The 21,391-nt window shown below is 36.4% G+C and overlaps 1 protein-coding gene across 2 annotated transcripts in view; it reads left to right on the top strand.

The window, feature by feature from the left end:
• Msh4 (mutS homolog 4) overlaps positions 1–21,391 on the top strand; it is a 70,364-nt gene that overhangs the window by 2,247 nt on the left and 46,726 nt on the right. Inside the window, exons 2-7 of one of the 2 annotated variants that reach the window (XM_063258142.1) lie at positions 8,698–8,840; positions 10,649–10,759; positions 15,200–15,315; positions 16,123–16,296; positions 18,695–18,867; positions 19,413–19,480. In XM_063258142.1, the coding sequence (XP_063114212.1) occupies positions 8,698–8,840; positions 10,649–10,759; positions 15,200–15,315; positions 16,123–16,296; positions 18,695–18,867; positions 19,413–19,480 (785 nt within the window). Of the gene's footprint in view, positions 1–8,679; positions 8,841–10,648; positions 10,760–15,199; positions 15,316–16,122; positions 16,297–18,694; positions 18,868–19,412; positions 19,481–21,391 lie in introns of both variants that reach the window. The other variant, XM_063258138.1, reaches the window with a different exon arrangement.

The raw sequence follows: 21,391 nt of genomic DNA, 5'->3' as shown, positions 1-21,391 counted from the left end.
ATTGAAAGTTTTGTAAATTATAAATTAGGGCAGTTCATTTGAAGTTATCTGAAACTGATGTGGATTATTAAGATAAATATACTAATTGGCCCAGTTCTGATATTGTTTGTACTAAATGCACATCAATAATATTTTAACCATTCTGACAAGAAAGCATTGGAAAGAGATCTCTTTGAAATATGACATTCATTTAAATCTAAAAGCTGATGTTGATAAAGATACAAAATGTTTGTTGATTTTGAGACAAGTCTTGCTGTGTAACCCAAGCTGGCCTTGAACTCCTGCCTCAGCTTCCTAGGTAGCTGAGATTACAGATGTGTGTCACTGCATGCCTGAGTGGTGGTTTTGGTTTGTTTTTATAGTCAAATTTCATTTTTTATCTAAATCTACTAGATTTTGTTTGTTTTGTTTTGAGACAGGGTTTTGCTGGGTAGTCCAAGGTGATCTCTTACTTGCTATGTCACCCAGGTTGGCATTGAACTCAAGATCCTCCTGCTTCAGTCTCTACCTAGTAGATTTTCTTAAGAGATAAATGGATGAAATAGGTTGTCATGCATAACAGTTTTCTAAGGTACATACAAAGAAACTTGGGCTGAGCTGCTGGATGTATAAAGTACATCACCTCTGCGCTGGCTGGGCCACCAGTATGTTCCTAGGCCATAGGTATTGAAATTTTAGTGCAGTAGTTGGAAAGGATTGGAGGAGTGGGCCCATAATTATGTAGATTAACTGCTGTGCTTAGTAAAAATGCTTAGTTGAGATTTGCAGACCTTCCTGCTTGGAGTCTGGGAATAGGCTTTGAGACTGAGGTGTGTGTAGCAGAGTGTAGCAGAGCAGCGGCCTGCTTGTAGTTGCTATTTGCTGTGGTAGTTATGTCTTTCTCTGGGTGAGGCATGAGAGTGGGCTTTGAGGCAGTGAGAGCACTGGTTAAGTTCCTGGGGGTGCAGCAACTGGTGCCTGTTTCTTGTACTTGCAGAGGTAGTCATGTTCCTGCTTCTATGGGGTCTGGGTAATTCTTTGTTTAGAAGGATCATGTCTCAGCTGTTTGCTCATCCATATAAATTTTGGACCACCGGGGTCGGGGGTTTAGCTCAGCGGCATAAGCGCCTGCCTTGTAAGCAGGCAGTCGTGAGTTTGATCCCTGGTACTGATAAAAAATGAAAAAGACAATAAATAAATAAATAAATAAATTTTGGACCACCAAAAAGCACATGGAGATTTTGATTGAAACTGCACTTGTGCTGAGGCAGTAAATGCATTAACCAACAACTGCAGTACTGAGTCTTTTTATTCCTGAATATTTCTTCATTTAAAGAATAGTGTGTTCAGGATATATGGTTGAACCAGATCACCTCAGAATTCCCTGACCTCATATACTGCTGACCCACCATGCTACAGAAGAAAAAAAAAAGACAAAACTGTAGGCAGAGCCCCTTTATCCAGGAAGGTTCACCTAGAGCCCTCTGCTTAAAGAACTTACACTGTGGTCCCTTTAAAGGAGACATGCTTACAGGAATTCTAACATCTGTTGATCTATTGTAAACCTTGTATTAAAAGATGATTGTGGAATGATAATAAATTAATAACTGCCCTTACTCCTTTGTCTACTTAACTTCTGTATATATGTGTGTTTTTATACACAACTGCCACCCAGAGAAAGGCATAAGCAGGCAGTAGTTCTGCTACACTTTGGAATTTAACTAGCACTCACCTCAGTCTCAAAGCCTATTCCCAGACTCCAAGCAGGAAGGTCAGCAACGGACTCCTTTACTACAACAAAACAATTCTATATTTCTATCTAATAAAGCACACCTGTCTATCCATCTTCAAACTAAAGTTCTTACTTTCCTAAGATGAGAAGATTCAGTCACTACAGTGACTCTACAGTGATTTTATATTAATTATCTAAAATTCGGTCATAATCTCATTGCGTATTCTGTTACCTTAGACTAAACTGTAAAATTACCCCTCAATAATTTATGTATAGAATTTTTTAAATTGAAAGAAGAATAGAGGAAGGGGTTATGTAGTATCTGGCAGCAGTCTAGAGGCCTAGCAGTCTCCTTATGAGTCTCCATCCTTCTCTAGTTTGTTTCCAGGTCCTCCAGAGAATGAAGAAGTGAGGCAAGGCTGGTGGGTCTTAGCCACAGTGGAAAATGGGGAAATCAGGGGCCAGTGCAGAATGAGGAAGTCAGAAATGAAAGTAATGCGAAGCGAAGGTTTATTTTTGATATCGCGAGTGCATGGCAAAGCTACCCTGTGCCACAAGCTAGACAGCCCTCAATTGAGGTATTCATGGGCCTTTAGGAAGGGCACATATAGGGAGGGGTAAGCTGGTTTCTAAAAATTGTTTCACTGATTAGTGAAATCCAGGCCAATCAGGGTCTTGGCCTTTGTTTCTTTAGTAAGAAAAGGGTCCTAGGGGGTGGGGACACATAGTGTATGTAATAATTTCACAAGAGTTAATTGCCTCAAGTACATTGTGTACAGTCAGCGTGTAGTCATTTTTATAATCGTCAGCCACCCAGGGAATGCCCTACATCATCCCTGTCTATGCACCCCTCAAACTGTCCCTACATTCACCTCTCTGACTCGGTTATCCTACTGCCCAAGGGTGGGAACAGGGTGATGACTGCTGTGGTTGTTGCCTGCTGGTAGGGGTGACTAGGTGCGGGTGATGTCAGTCAAGGAGCAGTAGTCTAGGTGATGGTGGTGAAAGGAGGCTGGTAGCTCCATGGCAGGTTCCAACTGTGGGCCCATCTGCATTTTGATAGCATCAATGTGCTCTGAAATGAAACAGGTAAGGCAGTTAAGTATACAGGGACCAAGCAAGCACGATAAAAATAAAGGTATTAGTGGAGGAAGGACCTAGGCTGAGACCAGAGGTAACCATGACTTAATCTGGTTTAGCAGCTCATTTTGGTGAAATGACCTACTTCAAAGGAAACTTAAAGAAGGTTACACAGACACAAGTTTGAAACCACAGGCTGTCAGCATGACACAGAGGCCGTATCTCCTCTACTTAAAGGGTCTGGTTCCTTATCTAATTCTACCTCAGGGTCTCAGCTGCCCCTAGAGTTAGTTTGTAGAAATAAATGTGCGCATATACCATATTTCCCCAAAAATAATACCTAATCAGATAATAAGCCCTAGCATGTTTTTCAGGATGCTCATAATATAAGTCCTATCCCAAAATTAAGCCGCAGTTAAGATCGTCAGCCAGACAGATGCATTCAGTACATCTGTTGCAACACACGATGGACACATTGAATTATATAATAATATATGATTAAATATTATTGATAGAATCACTTAAATGATATAAATTATAAATACTCAAGTAGGCACTTTTGGACGAGAGGTAAATGCTGCTATGGATTAAAAACTGGTGGTCAATTTAACACCAGCTGAATTAAATCAGCATGGTGCTGCGTGTAGATGGCCCACCTGAAGAAAGTTGCCAGCATAAAAGGATATGTAGAGGAGAGTGTAGCATGGTGGTTCTCCTAAGTGTTGTTGTTTGGAGCTGTTGGTTCTAGAGGAGCTTGTCATGTTGGATTCCCCGACATGAATCGGCTAATATCATCAGAGGAGCTCAAGACCTTGTCACCGAGAGTGGCTGTGGTTTACTTTTGGGGAGCTCTGGGTCCTTATGTTGAGCATTGCGTCCTGGCTGCTGCGGGGAAGATGTGTGTGCTGTTGTGCAGTTTAATCTCTGGGAGAAGCTTGTCACACTGGCTTACTGATATGTACTTAGCTGCTCTCATTGTCTGAGGAGTTTGGGACTTCATTGTTGCTGAGGATGGCTGTTGTACCAGGGGGTCCTTATTTTGAGCATTGCTTCTTGGCTCCAGTGCAAAACCCTCAACCTACTAGCACAGATCCCTCAATCTGCTGGCATGGACTTCTTAACTTCCAGTGCTGACTTTGGGCCTCCGTAGTGTAGATCTATGAAATAGATTTGTATGGAGTCAGTGTCGTGGGCTCTAGGCCTCCAGTTGAACTCATGGGATGCGTTGTCCTGGGCTCTAAGTCTTCAGCTGGACTTACACAGTCATTACTGTGGGATCTAGACCCTCGGCTGGATTTTCTAGGTGTTTAGTGTTGTGGACAAATTTATTGCACTTTCTTGTATTTAACTCTGGATGACCATCATAAAACAATGTTTTAACTTCTGTGTCCTGTGTGTAATTGTACCCCTTACAACACCTGACTACAACAAATGCCTACATGAGCAGATGAACTTAAGACTTACTGCTGAATGACCAGTTGGACTACAGACACAATGCATGAATAATGTGTGCACTTGGCAGTGAAGCAGTGTAAGTTGTGTCTAACATGAATCTTTATGATTCATCACTCATGTGTTGTAATGGGCATATTCAATGCACTTGTGCGAAATAAACATTTCCGGAATTTTGGTGCTTGAAATTTTTTGTCGTTTTGGTGTGGACTGTTTTTCTTAATTGTCATCATTTTTGTTGCCTTTCTTCTCTTAAGTCTTCAGTTAACATTTAATTTAACAGAAACGTTGTGAAACCCAGCCTGTAAGAGATAATGACATGGGTGAAGAGTTTGTGGCATAAAATCAGTGACAGCTATGTTGCCAGTGCACTACAGGCAGGCTACTTGGACAAGAAGTGCTCATTTAAGTGTTGTAGGACATGAGAGATTGGGGCCAGTGTTTGTATGGGAAATGAAGTTGCAAGAAATTCAGCCTGGACTTCAGGATTTGGAGAGTTGTGTTGACATCCCAGAAGAAGATGACATGACTGTATTTGAATAAATGCAGAGCTTTGTACATGAATAAATGTTAATTGTCCTACATGAATAAATGTAGGTTTGTTACACATGAAAATAATAAGATATCCCCTGAATATAAGCCCTCGTGCATTTTTTAAAGCAAAAGTTTAGATCCACTCTTATTTTGGGGGAAATATGGTAGTATGGCATAGAAAACATATTCAAAGCTGTAGAGTTTCAGTTTGTACATGTGGTCATGGGATTGTAGTTGATATGTATGATCTCTTCTTTCTCCACCCATTCCATATTTCCCTTACCTTCAGCAATAATGATGTAGAAAGTAAACTTTCATTCCTTGAGGGTCTGGGTCCTTGGTCATCTTGCCTTGCTTTAGCTGGTTGTAGTTTTCCATTAAGCTTTACCATTGGAAATACTAAGAAGTCCAGAGGATTCCCCTTGGTTCCAGACCTAATCTTCCATTGTACATAGCAACATGATTTCCCTTTGGTAATCAGGATTGATAACCCCATCCATGAATTAACTGGTTCAATAACATAAATAAGCCAAAATTTCCAGGTGGGTATCATCTTTCCATTCTGGAAGATCATTGTTGTACCTCTGATGAAATCACTAGCCTTGTAGAAACAAAGATTTCCACACAGCTTTCCAGAAAAGACTGAAAAAGTTCTTCAGGTGGGTTAGTAGACATGACAGGGGAGCCACTCCCACTCTTTGATTCCCATATTCTGGCTGTGGTAGAGACTGCATCATATAATGATTTCTTTTTCAAAGTATGAACTTCACCTGAAGGACAGAAACCCATCCTTTCAGAGTTTTGTCTTCCATGAGACACTGCAGGTGAGTCCTGTGTAAGCCAGTCTGTTTTTCAGCTAGGGCAGATCGTCCGGATGATTGGATATGTGGTAGCCTAGCTGATTCTGTGGGCACTAGCCCACTCAGGTACTGCTTCTTTTGCTATGAAGTGAATTCCTCTGTGAGATGCAATACTATGGCAGAACACCCTGATGGTGGTTAAGATGTTCTATGAGTTCACAGATGGTGATGCTGGAAGAGGCATAAGGACAAGGAAGTTAACTCTGTTTCTAGGTGTGTATCTAGCTAGTGAGGACAAGTGTCTCTACTCCTTCTATGGTGAGAAAAATCCAAGATGAACAACATTCATTCCCTCAGGTGGCAGGCTGTCCTTTCATGGGAAATGATGCTATTGGCATCATTGGATCAATGATTTAGTGCTGGTTTCTGCTATTGGCAAGTTAGGCACTCAGTAGGGTTCCTTAGGTCAGCCTTGGTAAGAAGTTGATGTTAAACTCTCCTTCCTTGCCACCACAGCCACTTTGACAATGGATCTATTAAAGAATAGTGGGGATACCTGGGAACAGATACTGACTGGTATCCATAAAACACTTTGTTTTGTTTGCCAGATAATTAAGAGTCTCCAGTGGCATGTTCTTTACTGGGTACAGAAGTATTTTCAAACTTTACACTGTTAGAGATGCATTCACATACGTCCCCAAATTTCCTTATCACCAGTTTTTCCAATTTTTTTCCCTTCCAAGTCTGCCACCATCCAGGTAAATCATGTAGAAACTGCTTGTGAATGAATCTAAATCTCTACTTCTGCCCATCTCATTCCAGATATGGTGGATAATCAGATGTACCGTGCAAATTGTGCCCAGATGGAAGATCAAATTGAACAGAAGCACTCAATAAGTTAGAAGAAATAGAAATAGTTTAGGTATCAAATATCTCAATGAAGGATCAGTTTCTTAGTAGAAATTCAGTGAAGAAAATGATTTAGAGAAAGATTGTTTATACAAAAATAGAAGCTGAGATAGCAATACATCAAGATTGGTAGCAACTATAAATTGTTACTGATTTGAAAAAATTCTCATAAAACATTTGAAATATTGTGATGATCAACTCAATAGTAAGTTTTAAAAACACAGATTTAAGAGGTTGTACACTAAATTAGCTAATAATATAATAAATTTCAGAAATTAGTGCTGAGGATACAGTGAGATTAGCTTTTTCTCAGATCTTACTGATGAAATTAAAAAACTGGTAGTTCTCAAAAGAAATTTGGCACTATACGTAATACTTCAAATGTGATGATTTCTCTTTGTTCTAGTATTTTAACTTCTAATGATCCATTTTAAAGAAATAAGAAACCCAGAAAATTTCTTTTTGCATGAAGATGCTCATTATGACACAGAGCAATAGCAGCTTAAACTCTTTGTTTAGTTACTTGTAGAGATGTCTTCTGAATATACTGCACATCAGCTGGATCTTGGTGTTTCTGTTCTGATTAATAATAGGGAGGTTAGAGCTGGGTGTGATGGTGCACACCTAAAGTCCTAACTACTTTGAAGTCTGAGGTAGGAGGAGGATTGTCTGAGACTCCGCACCCAACAAGTTCAAGATCAGTTGTGGCTAAAAATGGATTTAGAAAAGGACGGGACTTGTATGACATTGCTGAGTTTATATTGATTTGCATATAGTAAATTAATTACTAACTTAATCATGTATGTAGAATATAGTTTTCACAAAGATTTCTGAGCTTTAAACATGATAGATTTTTAAATGACTGTTTTAAATAACTTGATTGTTGCCTCAGAGATCATAAATGATATTTTTGTGAGCATATAGTAGAAACATAGAAGAGGGAAACAGAAACGTAGAAGAAACATAGAAACATAGAAGAGGGAAATAGAAAGACTCAGTAAGGGTGAGAAAGGAGGGAAGACAAGGAGTAAATTACAGTATTTGATAGAGAATAAAAGATAATTTTGCCATTTTGATAATAAAATTTTAGTTATTTTCAGTCTGACTTTTTTATTCACTCAAATCATACCCTGCAGTTAAGTAACTTCATGTACTTTACAAGGCATTTCTATATATTATTACATTTGATTCTCAGATAGCAATCTTGCCAAAAATGTTTGGTATTGTAGTTCACAAATTAAGAAATAGTTGCTTTAAATAGGCTAAATGGTTTACTTGAGCATTTGTAAGGAACAGATCTCAGAATAGATAATAATAGATAATGATCAGACCCCCCCGCCCCCCGGGAGGCAGGATGCCCAGGGGGAAATCCATTCTCTACCAGTTCCCTCTATCCCTCAGTCTCCTTATAATTAAGTAGAGTAAATCATGGCATCTATTTAATAGGATTTTGTGACAATTTCAATGAGTTAAACTAAGTGAAGTATTTAAAATGTTTTTGACACATCATAACCACTTAATAAATGTTGGGTATTATAATTTTTAGAAGTGTTTCAGTGATATATATTTGTAGTGTACAATAATTACTACTGGCAATTGGTACACATACACATTTTAATTCTTTTTATATTTTTCTTTTCCTTCCTTTCTCCTCCTTTCATCTCTTGGTCCCTTTCTCATTTGCAAAAGATCTACAGCTGATTCCCACTTTGCTCACATTTTATAACTGAAGTTCATAGCTGTATAATATGTAATCCTTATGTAGTGCATACATAACATGTATGATTCTTTCAGCCAGTGCTTGAATTAGGCAAGGAAAGTTATTATAGTTTGTGATTTAAGATTATTTATTATGAGATAATTTTTCCAAATTCAAATAGTTTTTAAATGACTAAGGTACATAATCTGTGTTTTTTGATCCCAAATTTAACACCTTTATGACTACACTGCAATAAAATGTAAAATAACACAATGTATAAATTATTATTCTAAATGTGAAGTTTGGACAGAGTAGTTTGAGAATTAATATTTTTATGTGGTTTGGATAATGAAAAATTATTTTTTGATGGAGAAAAATGATCTCTTTGAGTGTTAGTAAAATAACCAGACTTGGAGCTGTGAGGTCTTATGTGAAGGAATTAGAAATGATTATTAGAACTGCTTATACATTTTGTATTTAAAAACTCTTCACAGCTACCTCCTCTTCTGCAGTGTCTGCACATTCCTCGTCAGTTATTGTAGCTGTGGTGGAGGGGAGAGGACTTGCCAGAGGAGAAATAGGAATGGCGAGTATTGATTTAAAATGCCCCCAGATTGTACTCTCCCAGTTTGCAGACAACACCACGTATACAAAGGTAAGGTTTAGTAGCCTAGAGGAGAGTTGTTATGCCTCCTTTTTATTTTTTAAAATATGTTTTATCCTAAAAAGAACTTGTTTTCATTGGTATTAGACTATCCCAAGGTTACTGTTAATATTAGTTTCTAAAGTTAGCGTCTTCAAATTAATAATTCCTGGACTAATTTTGATAAGCCTACCTCCAGAGAGTTGTTGCCACTGAAATCGTACTTGATTTTTATTTTTCAAGATTTAAGGGAATCTATTAGATTTATTTATTTTATTCGATTTATTAGATTACTTACAATTTGATATTCTCTTACCTTCACTTCTTATTTGCCTTCATTTTTTATTATTTATCATGAATTTGGGCTACTGGCCTATTGTCATGGGAATTTTTATGATCAGGTAGAGATAATCTATTCCTAATCTCTGTATTTTAAAAAGTTGACTTAATTATAATTACTTTAAAATATGATCTATTAGTATTTTTAGTATTTTAGGGTTCTTTACTCTCAAATTTCCCAGTATTCCCTGGAATATAAGCTTCCTTTTTCTCAATAATAATTAATTTTTTGTTATATTTAACAACCTAAATCAGTAATGGTGAACCTTTCAGAGCTTCCTATGATAACAAACAGCCCACTGTGGCACACATGACATGGACATGGGTTAGGTCACATGACACACTGACCTAAGTAATATTAATGATGCACACTAGCTTTATATCTGGGAATCTGGGTATTTTACAGTGTTTTACATAATTTGTTAAGAGTAGGAAAACTGTTTTGGTTTGTTTTATTCTTAGTGAGAGAAGTTCTATATTGGCCAAGCTGGACTTTAATTTATGGTGTAACCTCTTGACTGACCTCCCTCTCAAGGTGATCTTCTTGTCCCAGCTTCCTGAGTGCTGAGATTGCAAGCCTGTGCCACCAAGTCCTTTGGGATATTTTAAATAGTATTAGACCAACAGATTAATAATTTCCATATCTAGAATAACTATAAGTGCACCTCATTTTGTGAAAAGCACAAAGCGGATATTTTAAATTTTTGTTTTTGTACTTTTCATCTTTTAAACTATGCCAGTGTGGCCAAAGTGATTTTGATTGTATTGGCATCGTTACACTATTGGATATGTTCATATTTTTTTTTTTTTTTTTTTTGTCTTTTTCATTTTTCTCGGTACCAGGGATCGAACTCACGACCGCCTGCTTGCAAGGCAGGTGCTTATGCCGCTGAGCTAAATCCCCAGCCCCGTATGTTCATATTTTTCATAGAGAAGGGTTAAACACTGAGCAGAAGAGTGTCTTTTAAAATACCTTGAAGAATGTATATTTGATGAGCTTAATTTTTGAGTTAAAGCCACTACAAACTACTATGAGTAAAATGTAGTGAGAGCTGGGTATGGTGGCACATACTGTGTCCCAGAAGCTGGAGGCTCACAGTCAGCCCAGCCTGGGCTTCATAGTGAGTTCAAGGCCCAGCCTGAACTATGATTGTGTTTCCAAAAACTAAAAAAACCCCTACATCTAGATCTCCACACACAGACATGCACAGCTTATGTTTTTTTTTTAGATATTTTACATTTATTTATATAGGGATATACATTTAATATGTTCTTATTAGAATATTAGAATTATTAGAATATAGGGATGTACATTTAATATGCTATTAGAAATTTATTTTGATTAAATACATATTAACATAATTTTATTGTCTATGAATTAATTTGAAGTACTTTCAGAAAGACGAAGCTCTTTGTTTTAAGCTTATATTTTAGGAATGTTTAAGAAGCTTATATTTAAGAAATTATTTCAACAATTTCAGGTGATCACTAAACTCAAAATTTTATCACCTCTGGAAATAATAATGTCAAATACTGCTTGTGTTATGGGGAATTCAACCAAGTTATTTACTCTTATCACAGAAAATTTCAAGGTAAACAGTATTAACTTTCAATAATATTCAATTGAATTATCTAAAATATGTTTTATAATATTATTAGAAGGAGCAATAATTTGAGTAATTGTATATTTAGAGTCCTAAAGTAGGAGTCCTAAAGTGGGACTCAATAAATACAAATCCTAATCTAAGGAACTACTAATATCAGAAATGATAGAGAATCCACTAATTTAATTTGACCCCTTTGATCTACTTAAAACAAAAGAAAATATATTTTAAGTAATAAGGAGATTTCTGAGTGGTACACTCAGCAGCTTCCCTAAAACTAGTTACTATAACATCACACTAGTTGAAAGGAAGTTTTCATCCTTTTATGGGATAGCAACTCTCAGCAAGTGCTTTTCCTCTAGGTAATTGGACCTGTGTTACCAAATTGTTTTGCTCCCCGGTAACACATTAGCGTGTTACTGTTGTCTCCATAGTGGGGACTGTGCCAAGTAAGAACTGTGGAAGCCTTTCCAACAAAAGCTTTGTGCCTCCAAGGGTCTTTCTGTCATGTAGTTAATTAATTTCTTCTCTCCATCAGATCTCCCTGGTTTGTAGAAAGGGAGCTATGGTCCAAAACGCAGTGAACAGCTTTGCAGTTGTAATGATTCCTAAGGTGTTAGATAATTTTCAGAACACACAGTATTTTCGTATGTTTGTTTATGTTTAACACATTCGAAACCAAGCTGAAATTTGGGGTCCAATGAGTTCCTATATATTTTTAATGTATCCTAATTCAGCAGTTCTATGGCACTGTAGAGCTTTTGTGTAGCTCATCTGTTTTTGAATCATTGCCAGAAAGACTCCCTGTTCTAAATCTACTTGTCTCTGTGACACCAGTTTCTTTCACATGCTCATCCCTCCTTGCTAAGGTGGAGATAGGGACTGAACCCAGGACCTTCCCACTGGCCTACTTTCCTATATCCACAGCCATTTTCTTTTCTTGCTTTTATTTTTTTCCATTCTTTTCTTTGTTTGTTTGTTTGTTTCTTTTTTTTTTTTTTGGAGACAAGATGTCACTAAGTTACTAAATTCTTCAAGTTGTGTTAGAATTTGTGATTCTCCTGCCTCAGCCTCCCAGAGTATGGAGGTTATAGGCATGTACCACCATGTCCACTTTATCTGTTTATTTTTATTCTTTGTCTCATGCTTTTTCTTCTCCTCCTTCTCCTCCTTCTTCTTCTTTTTCTTTTGTACTGGTAATCAAACTCACTACCTCACACTTGCCACACAGGTGCTGTGCTGCTGAGCACAGCTATATATTCCTTGCCTCATGCTTCTTTTAAGTTATCTTTTTTTCTATATTCCTTTCCATTTTTGGTTTTTGTTGTTTTTCTGATTAGGCTAAGCCTTTTGGTTGTAGTTAGCATAAATCTAAATTAAACTAGTTATAGCAGAAAGAAAACTGACTGGTTTATGTAACTGGAAAGCCAGTGGCTGCAGAGTTCTTGTCCCTACTCTTTTAAAGCCAGATCCCAAAGCGGTAAGGACACATTTTTAGTTAGTCACATACTATTACAATAGAAAGTGGAATTCAACCTCACTTTGTATAAAGGTAACTGGGCATTTTAACAGGAGAGTGAAGAATGAGGGAGGGAGGTGAACAGGGGCTAAGTTAGGAAGTGAAAATTTACAAGAAACAAGAAAGTCTGGTTAGTGCACGTGAAACACATCTCTGTTTGCAGGGTAAAACTCCTCTCACACAGAGGATGAGAGACAGGGACTCGCTCTTCAGGCATCAGCTGAAAGAAACAGTAAACTTTTATTCTTTGACATTCTTGAGACTTTTTAGGCAAGAATTTTTAGAGGAGCTGGGTCATCCTAGAGATGTGTTCTTGAACTGTTAGAAGTGATGTCAATGTTTAGTTTAAGTCTTAAAGGTCAAGGTTGAAGTGTAGTTGATTCTAGGGCTCCTAGAAGCATAGCTAGAATTTAGTCAAGGAGAGAACATTCACTGCTCCCACCTCTTGTACCATTTATTTTCTACTGTGGATAAGTTATCTCTGAGATTTAAGATGATTGCTGATAGCTTTAGGCCAATATCATTTCATCTTAGCCAACTCAGAGCATAAAGAACTTAGTTCTTTAAGTGTCTATATATGAATTATGAAGAAGGATGCTTACTAGCCCTGCTTTATTTTACCAGATTAGATGAATGGTAATTTCTGAAGAGGTTCTGAAGAGGAACCATAGTCAGTTAGTCTGGGATCATGTGCATTGTGCTGTGGGAAACAGAGTATTGTAACTGACAGGTCTACCAGAATCATATGGACTGTGAGATAGATAACTCCTCCAAAGGCCAAATAGCAGTATTTAGTACATTGGAGATGTAAGATGGTACATGTGTTGGTTACTTTTCTCTCATTGCTGGAACAAAATACCTGCCACCCAAAGTTGAGGAAGGAAAGGTTGATTTAGCTCCCAGTTTGTGGAGGTTTCTGTCCATAACTGACTCCACAGCTGGGTGACGTGGCAGAAGGACAGTAGTTCGTGGTGGTGGCAGATAGAAAAGCAACAAGAGCAAAATGTGAGGAATACGGAGAAGACTCTTTTTGTCCCTTATAGTACATGTAGGCCATGCTCACCTAGGCTGGGTACAGCACTCACATCCATAATCCCAGCACTGGAATATGAATTAATCACAAATTCTAGAAGCCTGCCCTCATAACCACAAGGGGCCTGCAGGGGTTGTGGGGACATTTAAACACAAACCATAACAGTACAATGTAGCACAGTGCTTAAGAATAGAGCAGTTAGGACACCCTAGTTTCAAACTCTGTCTCTAGGTGACCCTGTGAAAATTATCCCTTTGAGTTTTAGGGTTTTTGATAAGTACACTGGGACAATAATATTATCTGCCTCTAGAGAACTGATATTTTTTATATGGTAATCAGAGATGGCCTCAGTGATAAAGTTACATTTAAGCAATTCTTGCATGGAGTGGAGGAGAAAGCCATGGAAGCATCTGAGATAAAAGTATACACACAAAGGAGGAAAATCCACATTATGATCATCATCATTATTGCTATTATTACCACACATGCCATTAAAAGGACCCTGGTTAAATCAGAATCAGTATGAGGTAGAAGGCATATGGACTTACAGTTAAATAAATCTCAATTTGATAGAAAAAGTGGCTTGAACTTCCAGAGTTTTACTTACAGGAAAATTGAAGTTAATAAGACATCAGAGGGTTATTGTAAAGATTAAATGAGATAACTTTAAAAACATATATCTAGGCATATATGTTCCCTACCTGTTCATTTCTTTTCAATCCTAGCAGTTCTTTTACAGGCCATTGTTATTATATTAGTTTTTTACTAGTTACTTTTATTCCAAATATGTAAACCTTTCACTTGTAAACCTTTCAACTTCATGCTTTTTATTTTTTTGCAATCTTTAAGAAGTTCTAAAATGTCTTTCTCTTTATTCTAAAATTCACCTCATATAGCAGCATTTCATAGATTTCATAGGTGGAATTGGCTTTCATATTCTCAGTTGGCACAGTATCAGGGTCTTTGTAGTAGACCTGCCGGTCCAGGTTAGGCCACCAATCCCAGGTCCCTCCTGTCCCAGGCTGGGGATGCAGCCCACTCCTCCAAGCTTTCCCTACCCAAGACACCATTTGTTGGCACCTAATACTGCCACTAGTTTGTTCTTCAGACCCAAGACTAAATGAGGATAAAGACAGAGAGACACAAAGTCAGTATAACACGTGGATAGCCAGGAGGCACTTGCCTCTATGGGCAAAGGAGGTCCTGGTGTCTGGTTCCTCCTACTTTTGTTCACTCAAGCACTGATACAAATAATTAAAATAACGCAAGATTCATCTACCTTCTAACATCCATTAGTACATGCTCAAGTAAACAACTAAGGCTCGCAGTCTTGACTTCTCCCTAGAACCTGTGATTTGCCTTTCTCCTTAGTGTTCACGGTGAGGCCAATTAGGCCTCAGTACCCTAAGTGATCTCCCACAAGTCTGTCCTTTTTTAGAGCGTGAAAGACTGAGTGTAAGACTTGTGTGCTGTTGTGGTAGTATAAAGTTGTTAGAAGACAGAGACTTGTATTTCTTTGTTTCGTTTTTGGCGCTGAGGATTGGACCCAGGGTCTTGCACACGCTAAGCAGTTTCTGTAGTACTGCATGACATTCCAACTTTATTTTTCATTGCACTTAACATATTGAGTTACATTTCATGAGAGTAATTAATGTCTAATAATAGCTAGACTGTACTGTAATTCACATAGCAAGTTGGATAACCATTACTTTTTATTAATAACTAAGAAAACTGTTAATTTCAGTGTTGAAAACATTAAAAATAAACTTTATACAATGGCTAAGCCACTTATACACCTACAGAATGTGTTGAAGACAGCAGTTTTGAGCTAGCACATGGCCACTAAAATTTTCATTTTGAAATTAAAACTTTTCAGAATGTTAATTTTACTACTATCCAAAGGAAATACTTCAATGAAACAAAAGGATTAGAGTACATTGAACAGCTATGCATAGCAGAATTCAGCACTGTCCTACTGGAAGTTCAATCCAAGTAAGTTCCATCTTGAGGAAAGTAATGTCATCCAGTGGGGGGTTTCCACAAGGGCAAGGACTTTCATCTGTTGTGTTCTCCACTGTATTTCTACCAGCTAGAAAAGTACCTGGCTCATAAGCCTATATTAGTAATTTGATTTATATAGAATTTGTCCAAACTTATAATAAACTATTGCCCTAATAGTTCTGTTCACTGTACTTTTGAATGAAAAGCTCAGCTAGCTACATAATACAGGAAATGTGAGAGCTCATAAGTGAAATACAGTTAAACAAGTATGTTTCTGTTACTTGATACCTGTACTTCTAAAAATTCATCTTGAGACAGGAAAGATATTTTAAGAGCAAATTTCTCAAAGCATGATAGATAGATACTTTCTTTGAACCTGGTTAGGATCACCTGCTTACACAGTTAATCACAATGGCTGCTCTCAGAAAGATTATAATGTGTTTTCTCACACAGTGGGACCTCTTGATGCTGTCATGGATATTGTTTGAATGCTTAGAGCAAAACTGACACAAATTACAGTTGAATGTTGTCTTCTAACAGGTGATTTTTGGGAGCCTATTAGCCCTTAAGTGATAGACTTAAACTGACTATTTCTGTCAGTTTTATGGGCTAGAGGTTATTTGTCTGTTTTTCAAAAATAAGGTACATTCATTCATTGTACTTTTTCACTTTGAATTTAAACAGTGCTGTTCAAATGTTCTTAACTGTCCTAATATTAAAGTGAAATAAGTATTTCCTTTTGTAGCAATATTTTTTTTATCCTGAAGACACACTATTGTATCATTGGTTACCTTACAGGTATTACTGCCTTGCAGCTCTTGCAGCTTTGTTAAAATATGTTGAGTTTATTCAAAATTCAGTTTATGCACCAAAATCGCTGAAGATTTGTTTCCAGGGTAGTGAGCAGACAGCCATGATAGATTCAGCTTCAGCTCAAAACCTTGAATTGTTAATTAATAATCAAGACAGCAGGTAAGTCATTCAATATTATTCCAATAGTATTTTTGTGTCACATTTTTCTATAAAGTTACTTTAATGTTATTTAAATTGTTTGATGGAGAAATATTGAATAAACATTTTTAGTCTTTTAAAAAACGAAAAAGACCAAAAAAAATCATTGTCCATTATTGATGAACTACTCAGATGTCTCACCAAAACCAGGTCTTAAATAGATATTTGTATTAAACAACTCAATTCAAAACTGAATAAAGGATCTTAATAGAAGCTTCTCCAAAAATGTGAAACCAATGACCAATGAGTACCTAGTCACTAGGGAAATGAAAATCAAATCCACAGTTAGATACCACTTCACACCCATTAAGATATGGTTTAAAATTACTTTATTATTGATTTTCTGTTATCCTTCCTATGTTACTGTAGCACAGAAAGTCAGTGATCAACCTTGGTATTTATTGCAAAGTGTTTTATGTTCAGTTTTACCTTGTCATGTTTCATACTTCACCACTGTTTTTCACTGTCAAACTCTGCTTGAATTCCTGCTATGTATGAGGAATACAGAGATTTGAAAAAATATCTGACCTCCAGGTGTTCATCGATAGTTGAAAAGGAGAGACTCTGAAGCATTTTTAGAGACTTAAATCAAAGAATTTCAGGCTACAAGTTAGAAAGCCTACGGGACTATCAGAATAGCTCTAATCCTTCTATGATCTTGTTATCTCTTTAACACCTATTAATTTCTATATCAAGTAGCAGACCTGCATATGCTACTTAATTTTTCTGTTCCTACAGAAATGAAGCCCATAAAAAGAAAAGAAAGAAATTGTACACATGATAACCTCCCAGCCAGTTGATTTAATTAGTTCCTAAAAATATAAATTGCTTTGACCAAAATCTGATAGTCTGATGACTAAAACTTGAGAATTCTTACACCTCAGATTCAGCCCATCCAAAAATTTTCTTGACTCAGGCTTCACAGTCTGTATCAATTTTGAATCTCTTCATACTTCTAACGATAACACCTTAACTCAAGCCTCTGTCATCTGTAGTCAGGACTTCAGCCTCCTAATTTGTCTTCCTGATCTCCTACAATTAGTATATTCTCAAAATAGCAGCCAATGTATATTTTTAACCCAGAAATCAGATCTTGTAACTCTACTGCATAAAACCTTGTGGTTTCCCTTACACTCAGAATGGAACCCAGCCTCTTCACTATGATGTACAGGATATCTATGTCCTAGTCCTTATTAAAATCTTCATTCTCCTCTCTCCATTCTTATAGCCCCTGCCCCAGTCACAAAGTTCTACCAACCTTGAGTTTTCTAGATCTGGAGCCAGACTTCTTGGGCTTTAACTTCTGCTCTGCTGCTTAGTTGGAAAGTATTTGGATTACTTGGAAATCCTGTACAAGTATTTAATTTCTTTGTGCTGTAGTTTCTTTAGCTGTAAAAGGTGGCTAGCAATAGCATCGCTGTTAAAATCAATTCCTGGTACATATTAAATGTTATGTGTTAGTTGTCCTAATGGTTACCGTCGTCAGGCCCATCTTATCATATTTGCATCTATGCCCATCTTTTTTTGGCATTGAGGTCTTAAATCAACTGTCAGGTATTTAAGGGAAATATTTTCCAACTTAACTAAAGCAAGCAAAGAGATCATTCTCTGCTAATTTTTTAAGCATTTTTGATGAAATTAATTTCTTTCTTTATGTGATTGTGTGTTTATTATGTATAAACTCTTGCTCTTGTCTTCAGTCAGGCCATAACAAAAATAATTGGAAGTCACTAACCTGTAAGGTCTATGAAGACAAGGATCTTGTCTGTTTTGTTTGCTGAGGGCATAGCATAGAGTTTTAATGAACCAGGTATTTCACATTCATCATAGCTGTCTCATAAATAGTTCAGTAAAATAAATTCTTAACAGTATCTCATTTCTTTTAAGGAACATTTAGAAATGATGAAACTGTCTTTTGCTTATAATTCTGCTATAATTTCTTCAGTTAGAACAAAATTATTACATTAAGTACTTATCAATGTCAAAGTCCTCTTACCTTTATGGATATATTGCTAACATTTTGCTATTATTGGTTGAATGTTATGAATTAGAAAATTTCCTATTAGTCTGTATATGATAACTGATGTGTGGGAAAAAAATCACCAAATGCAAGGAGATACTCTTGATCATTGTTAGTCACAAGTTCTTCCTAGACTTACACCAGGGAATGTTCAAAAGGTAGATTCTCAGGTGTTATCCCAGACCTACTGAATTAGAATCCCCTTGTAATTTGCATGCAAAATAAGGTTTGAGAATTACTAATGTAATTATAGCATTATTTAATTACAAAGTTAAAATGCAATTGTCTTGGAATTTTTTTTGTATACTTAATGAAATTCCTCCACTTATGTTTTCAAAGAAATAATCACACTCTCTTTGGTGTGCTAAATTATACTAAGACTCCTGGAGGGAGTAGAAGACTTCGTTCTAATATATTAGAGCCTCTAGTTGATATTGAAACCATTAACATGAGATTAGATTGTGTTCAAGAACTACTTCAAGATGAAGAACTCTTTTTTGGCCTTCAATCAGGTAAATGAATATTACCTAATTTTGTAAATACAGATTATTTAAAAAATGCAATTGGTTTAGCTGAGTCATTTTTTATAATTTTCTGAAGTAGTAAAAGTATACAATTTTACTTGAAAGTGCTTTCTGAAATTTTCCTTAGAATCCTGTAGTAAATAATTTCAGAGGCTTGTTTTATATTTTGGTTTCCTGGATGCTATTTTCCTTTTTTCCATGGGCAATTTTTTTTTTTTTTTTTGCCTTTTTCATTTTTATCGGTACCGGGGATCGAACTCATGACCGCCTGCTTGCAAGGCAGGCACTTATGCCGCTGAACTAAACCCCCAGCCCCCCCCATGGGCTATTTTAAAAGACATTAAAAAAATCTTTCTCCATGGTAATACTCATGTATTACTATAAATAATACTATTACATGTAAGATGGAGAAAGACGATCATTACAAGTAATAACTGTAGGTAGAACTGTTCTATTATTCAAGGTAATTTTTATACAATCTATAATTTCAGCTGTATTATAAAATTTAAATGCTCACATTTTGTCTGTTTCAGTTATATCAAGATTCCTTGATACAGAGCAGCTTCTTTCTGTTTTAGTCCAAATCCCAAAGCAAGACACGGTATGCTTACATATATATTATGTTACTGTCGTACCAGTATGATATAATTTAATGTAACAATAGAAAATATCAAATATTTTAGACGAGTACTTTGTTATTATTCTATGTATTATGGTACAATAAAAAGCTTCTTAGATAGTTAAGAAATTTGGCTATTTTCATTGATCACATATATAAGGAGTTATATATAGTTTTTTAAAAGCTTAAGGTGTAATAACATTTACCTAATAACTTACTAAATAAAAATTTTGTCAGACCCAGCCAGATATGGTGGCACATGCTTGTAATTCCAGCATTTGGTGTGGTCAGGCAAGATGAAAAATTCAAGCCTAGCCTAGACAATTTAGCAATTTAGTGAGATCATGTCTCAAAATAAAAAATAAATAGGAACAAGAATTTTTTTGTATGGAGGTCCTGCATTCATTTGGTGGTGGTAAAAAAATTAGATACAAAGTAGTATCTCAAAGTATTATCTCTATGCAGTTCAGGCTGGCTGTGAGCTCCCCGTGTAGTTCATGGCAAACTCATGCAGCTCTCTGCTTCAGTCTTCCAAGTGCTCGGATTACAGGGCTGTGCCACCATACTTGGCCAAAGAGTATGTTCTCAAAAGAGATCAGCATGTAGAGTTTCATTAGCTTTCAAATATGTGTCACCTTTAAGAATGAAGCCCTGGGGTTGGGGATTTAGCTCAGCGGCATAAGCGCCTGCCTTGCAAGCAGGCAGTCGTGAGTTCAATCCCTGGTACCAATAAAAAAGAAAAAGACAAAAAAAAAAAAAAAAATGAAGCACTAAAGGGGCTTGGGATTTAGCTCAGGGTGCTTGGGATAAGCACCTGCCTGACAAGCGCAAGGTCATGAGTTCCAGAACCAAAGAAAAACAATCTAATCAATAAATTTTATAAAATTGCAACAAATTTCATAAAAACAAAGAAAATAACCATTTATTTTGGGGACCTTTTCCATATTGTAAAGAAAATACTCTGAAGGTTAATTTTAATAAAACAGCGTAGGTGAAAATGTATTAGCTTTTGGGCAAGCACAGCACTGGAAGTTAAATCACTTTTTAATACAATATACACAAGTGGGAGGTAACCTGAAATAACTGATGTGTAGAACAAAAGTAAGTGACTTTGTAAGTGGAGTTTGGACATATTGCCCCCTCTTCAGTTTTCTGGTAGAGTTTATGTAGAACCAATGTATGTTCCTTAAAGTTTTGATAAAATTCATAAATTAGGTCACTGGCACCTGTAATTTTTTTGGTAGGAAGGTTTATAACCAAAACTTAGCATTTAAGTTAGATATGGTGCTATTCAGGCTATTAATTTCTTTTAGGTTTAAGTGTCTTCCAGAGAATTTATCATTCCACTCTATTTTTCAAGCTTATTGGCATAAAATTGTTCACAACATCATTCTCATTATACTTTTTTAGATCTGTAAAGTTTTCAATGATGTGCTGTCTCATTCTTGATACTGATAACTTGACTATGCACTCCTCCAGTCCATCTGGCTAGGGATTTTAATTTTATTGCTCTCCTTGAAGAACTAACTTTTGATCTCAATGATCTCCCCATCTTTTTTTTTCTTGTGCTGTTTCATTGATTTTGGTTTTATTTCCATTCTTTTCCTTATTCTGCACTTAGCTTTTACTTTTACTCAAGGTTCTAAAGGTAGAAGCTGAGTCATTGATTTGAGATCTTTTTATTCACTAATATAGTTAGTACTAAAAATTTGATCATGAATAGTACATTTGCTTTGTTCCACAATATTGGTATTTTGTTTTCTTTCTCATTCAAAAATGTTCAGAAACTTTTGGCATTCTAATTTGTACCATTTCTTTGATGTATGGGGCATTTAGAGGTTTGTTGTTTATTTCTAATGTGTGAGGACTCTCCACTGCCTTTCTGTCACTGAT

The sequence above is a fragment of the Cavia porcellus genome, unplaced genomic scaffold (assembly GCF_034190915.1).
Source record: "Cavia porcellus strain 051 isolate PalLab524CR breed Dunkin Hartley unplaced genomic scaffold, mCavPor4.1 scaffold_1, whole genome shotgun sequence".
Taxonomy (NCBI): Eukaryota; Metazoa; Chordata; class Mammalia; order Rodentia; family Caviidae; genus Cavia; species Cavia porcellus.
This window is presented reverse-complemented; position numbering and strand designations above follow the sequence as displayed.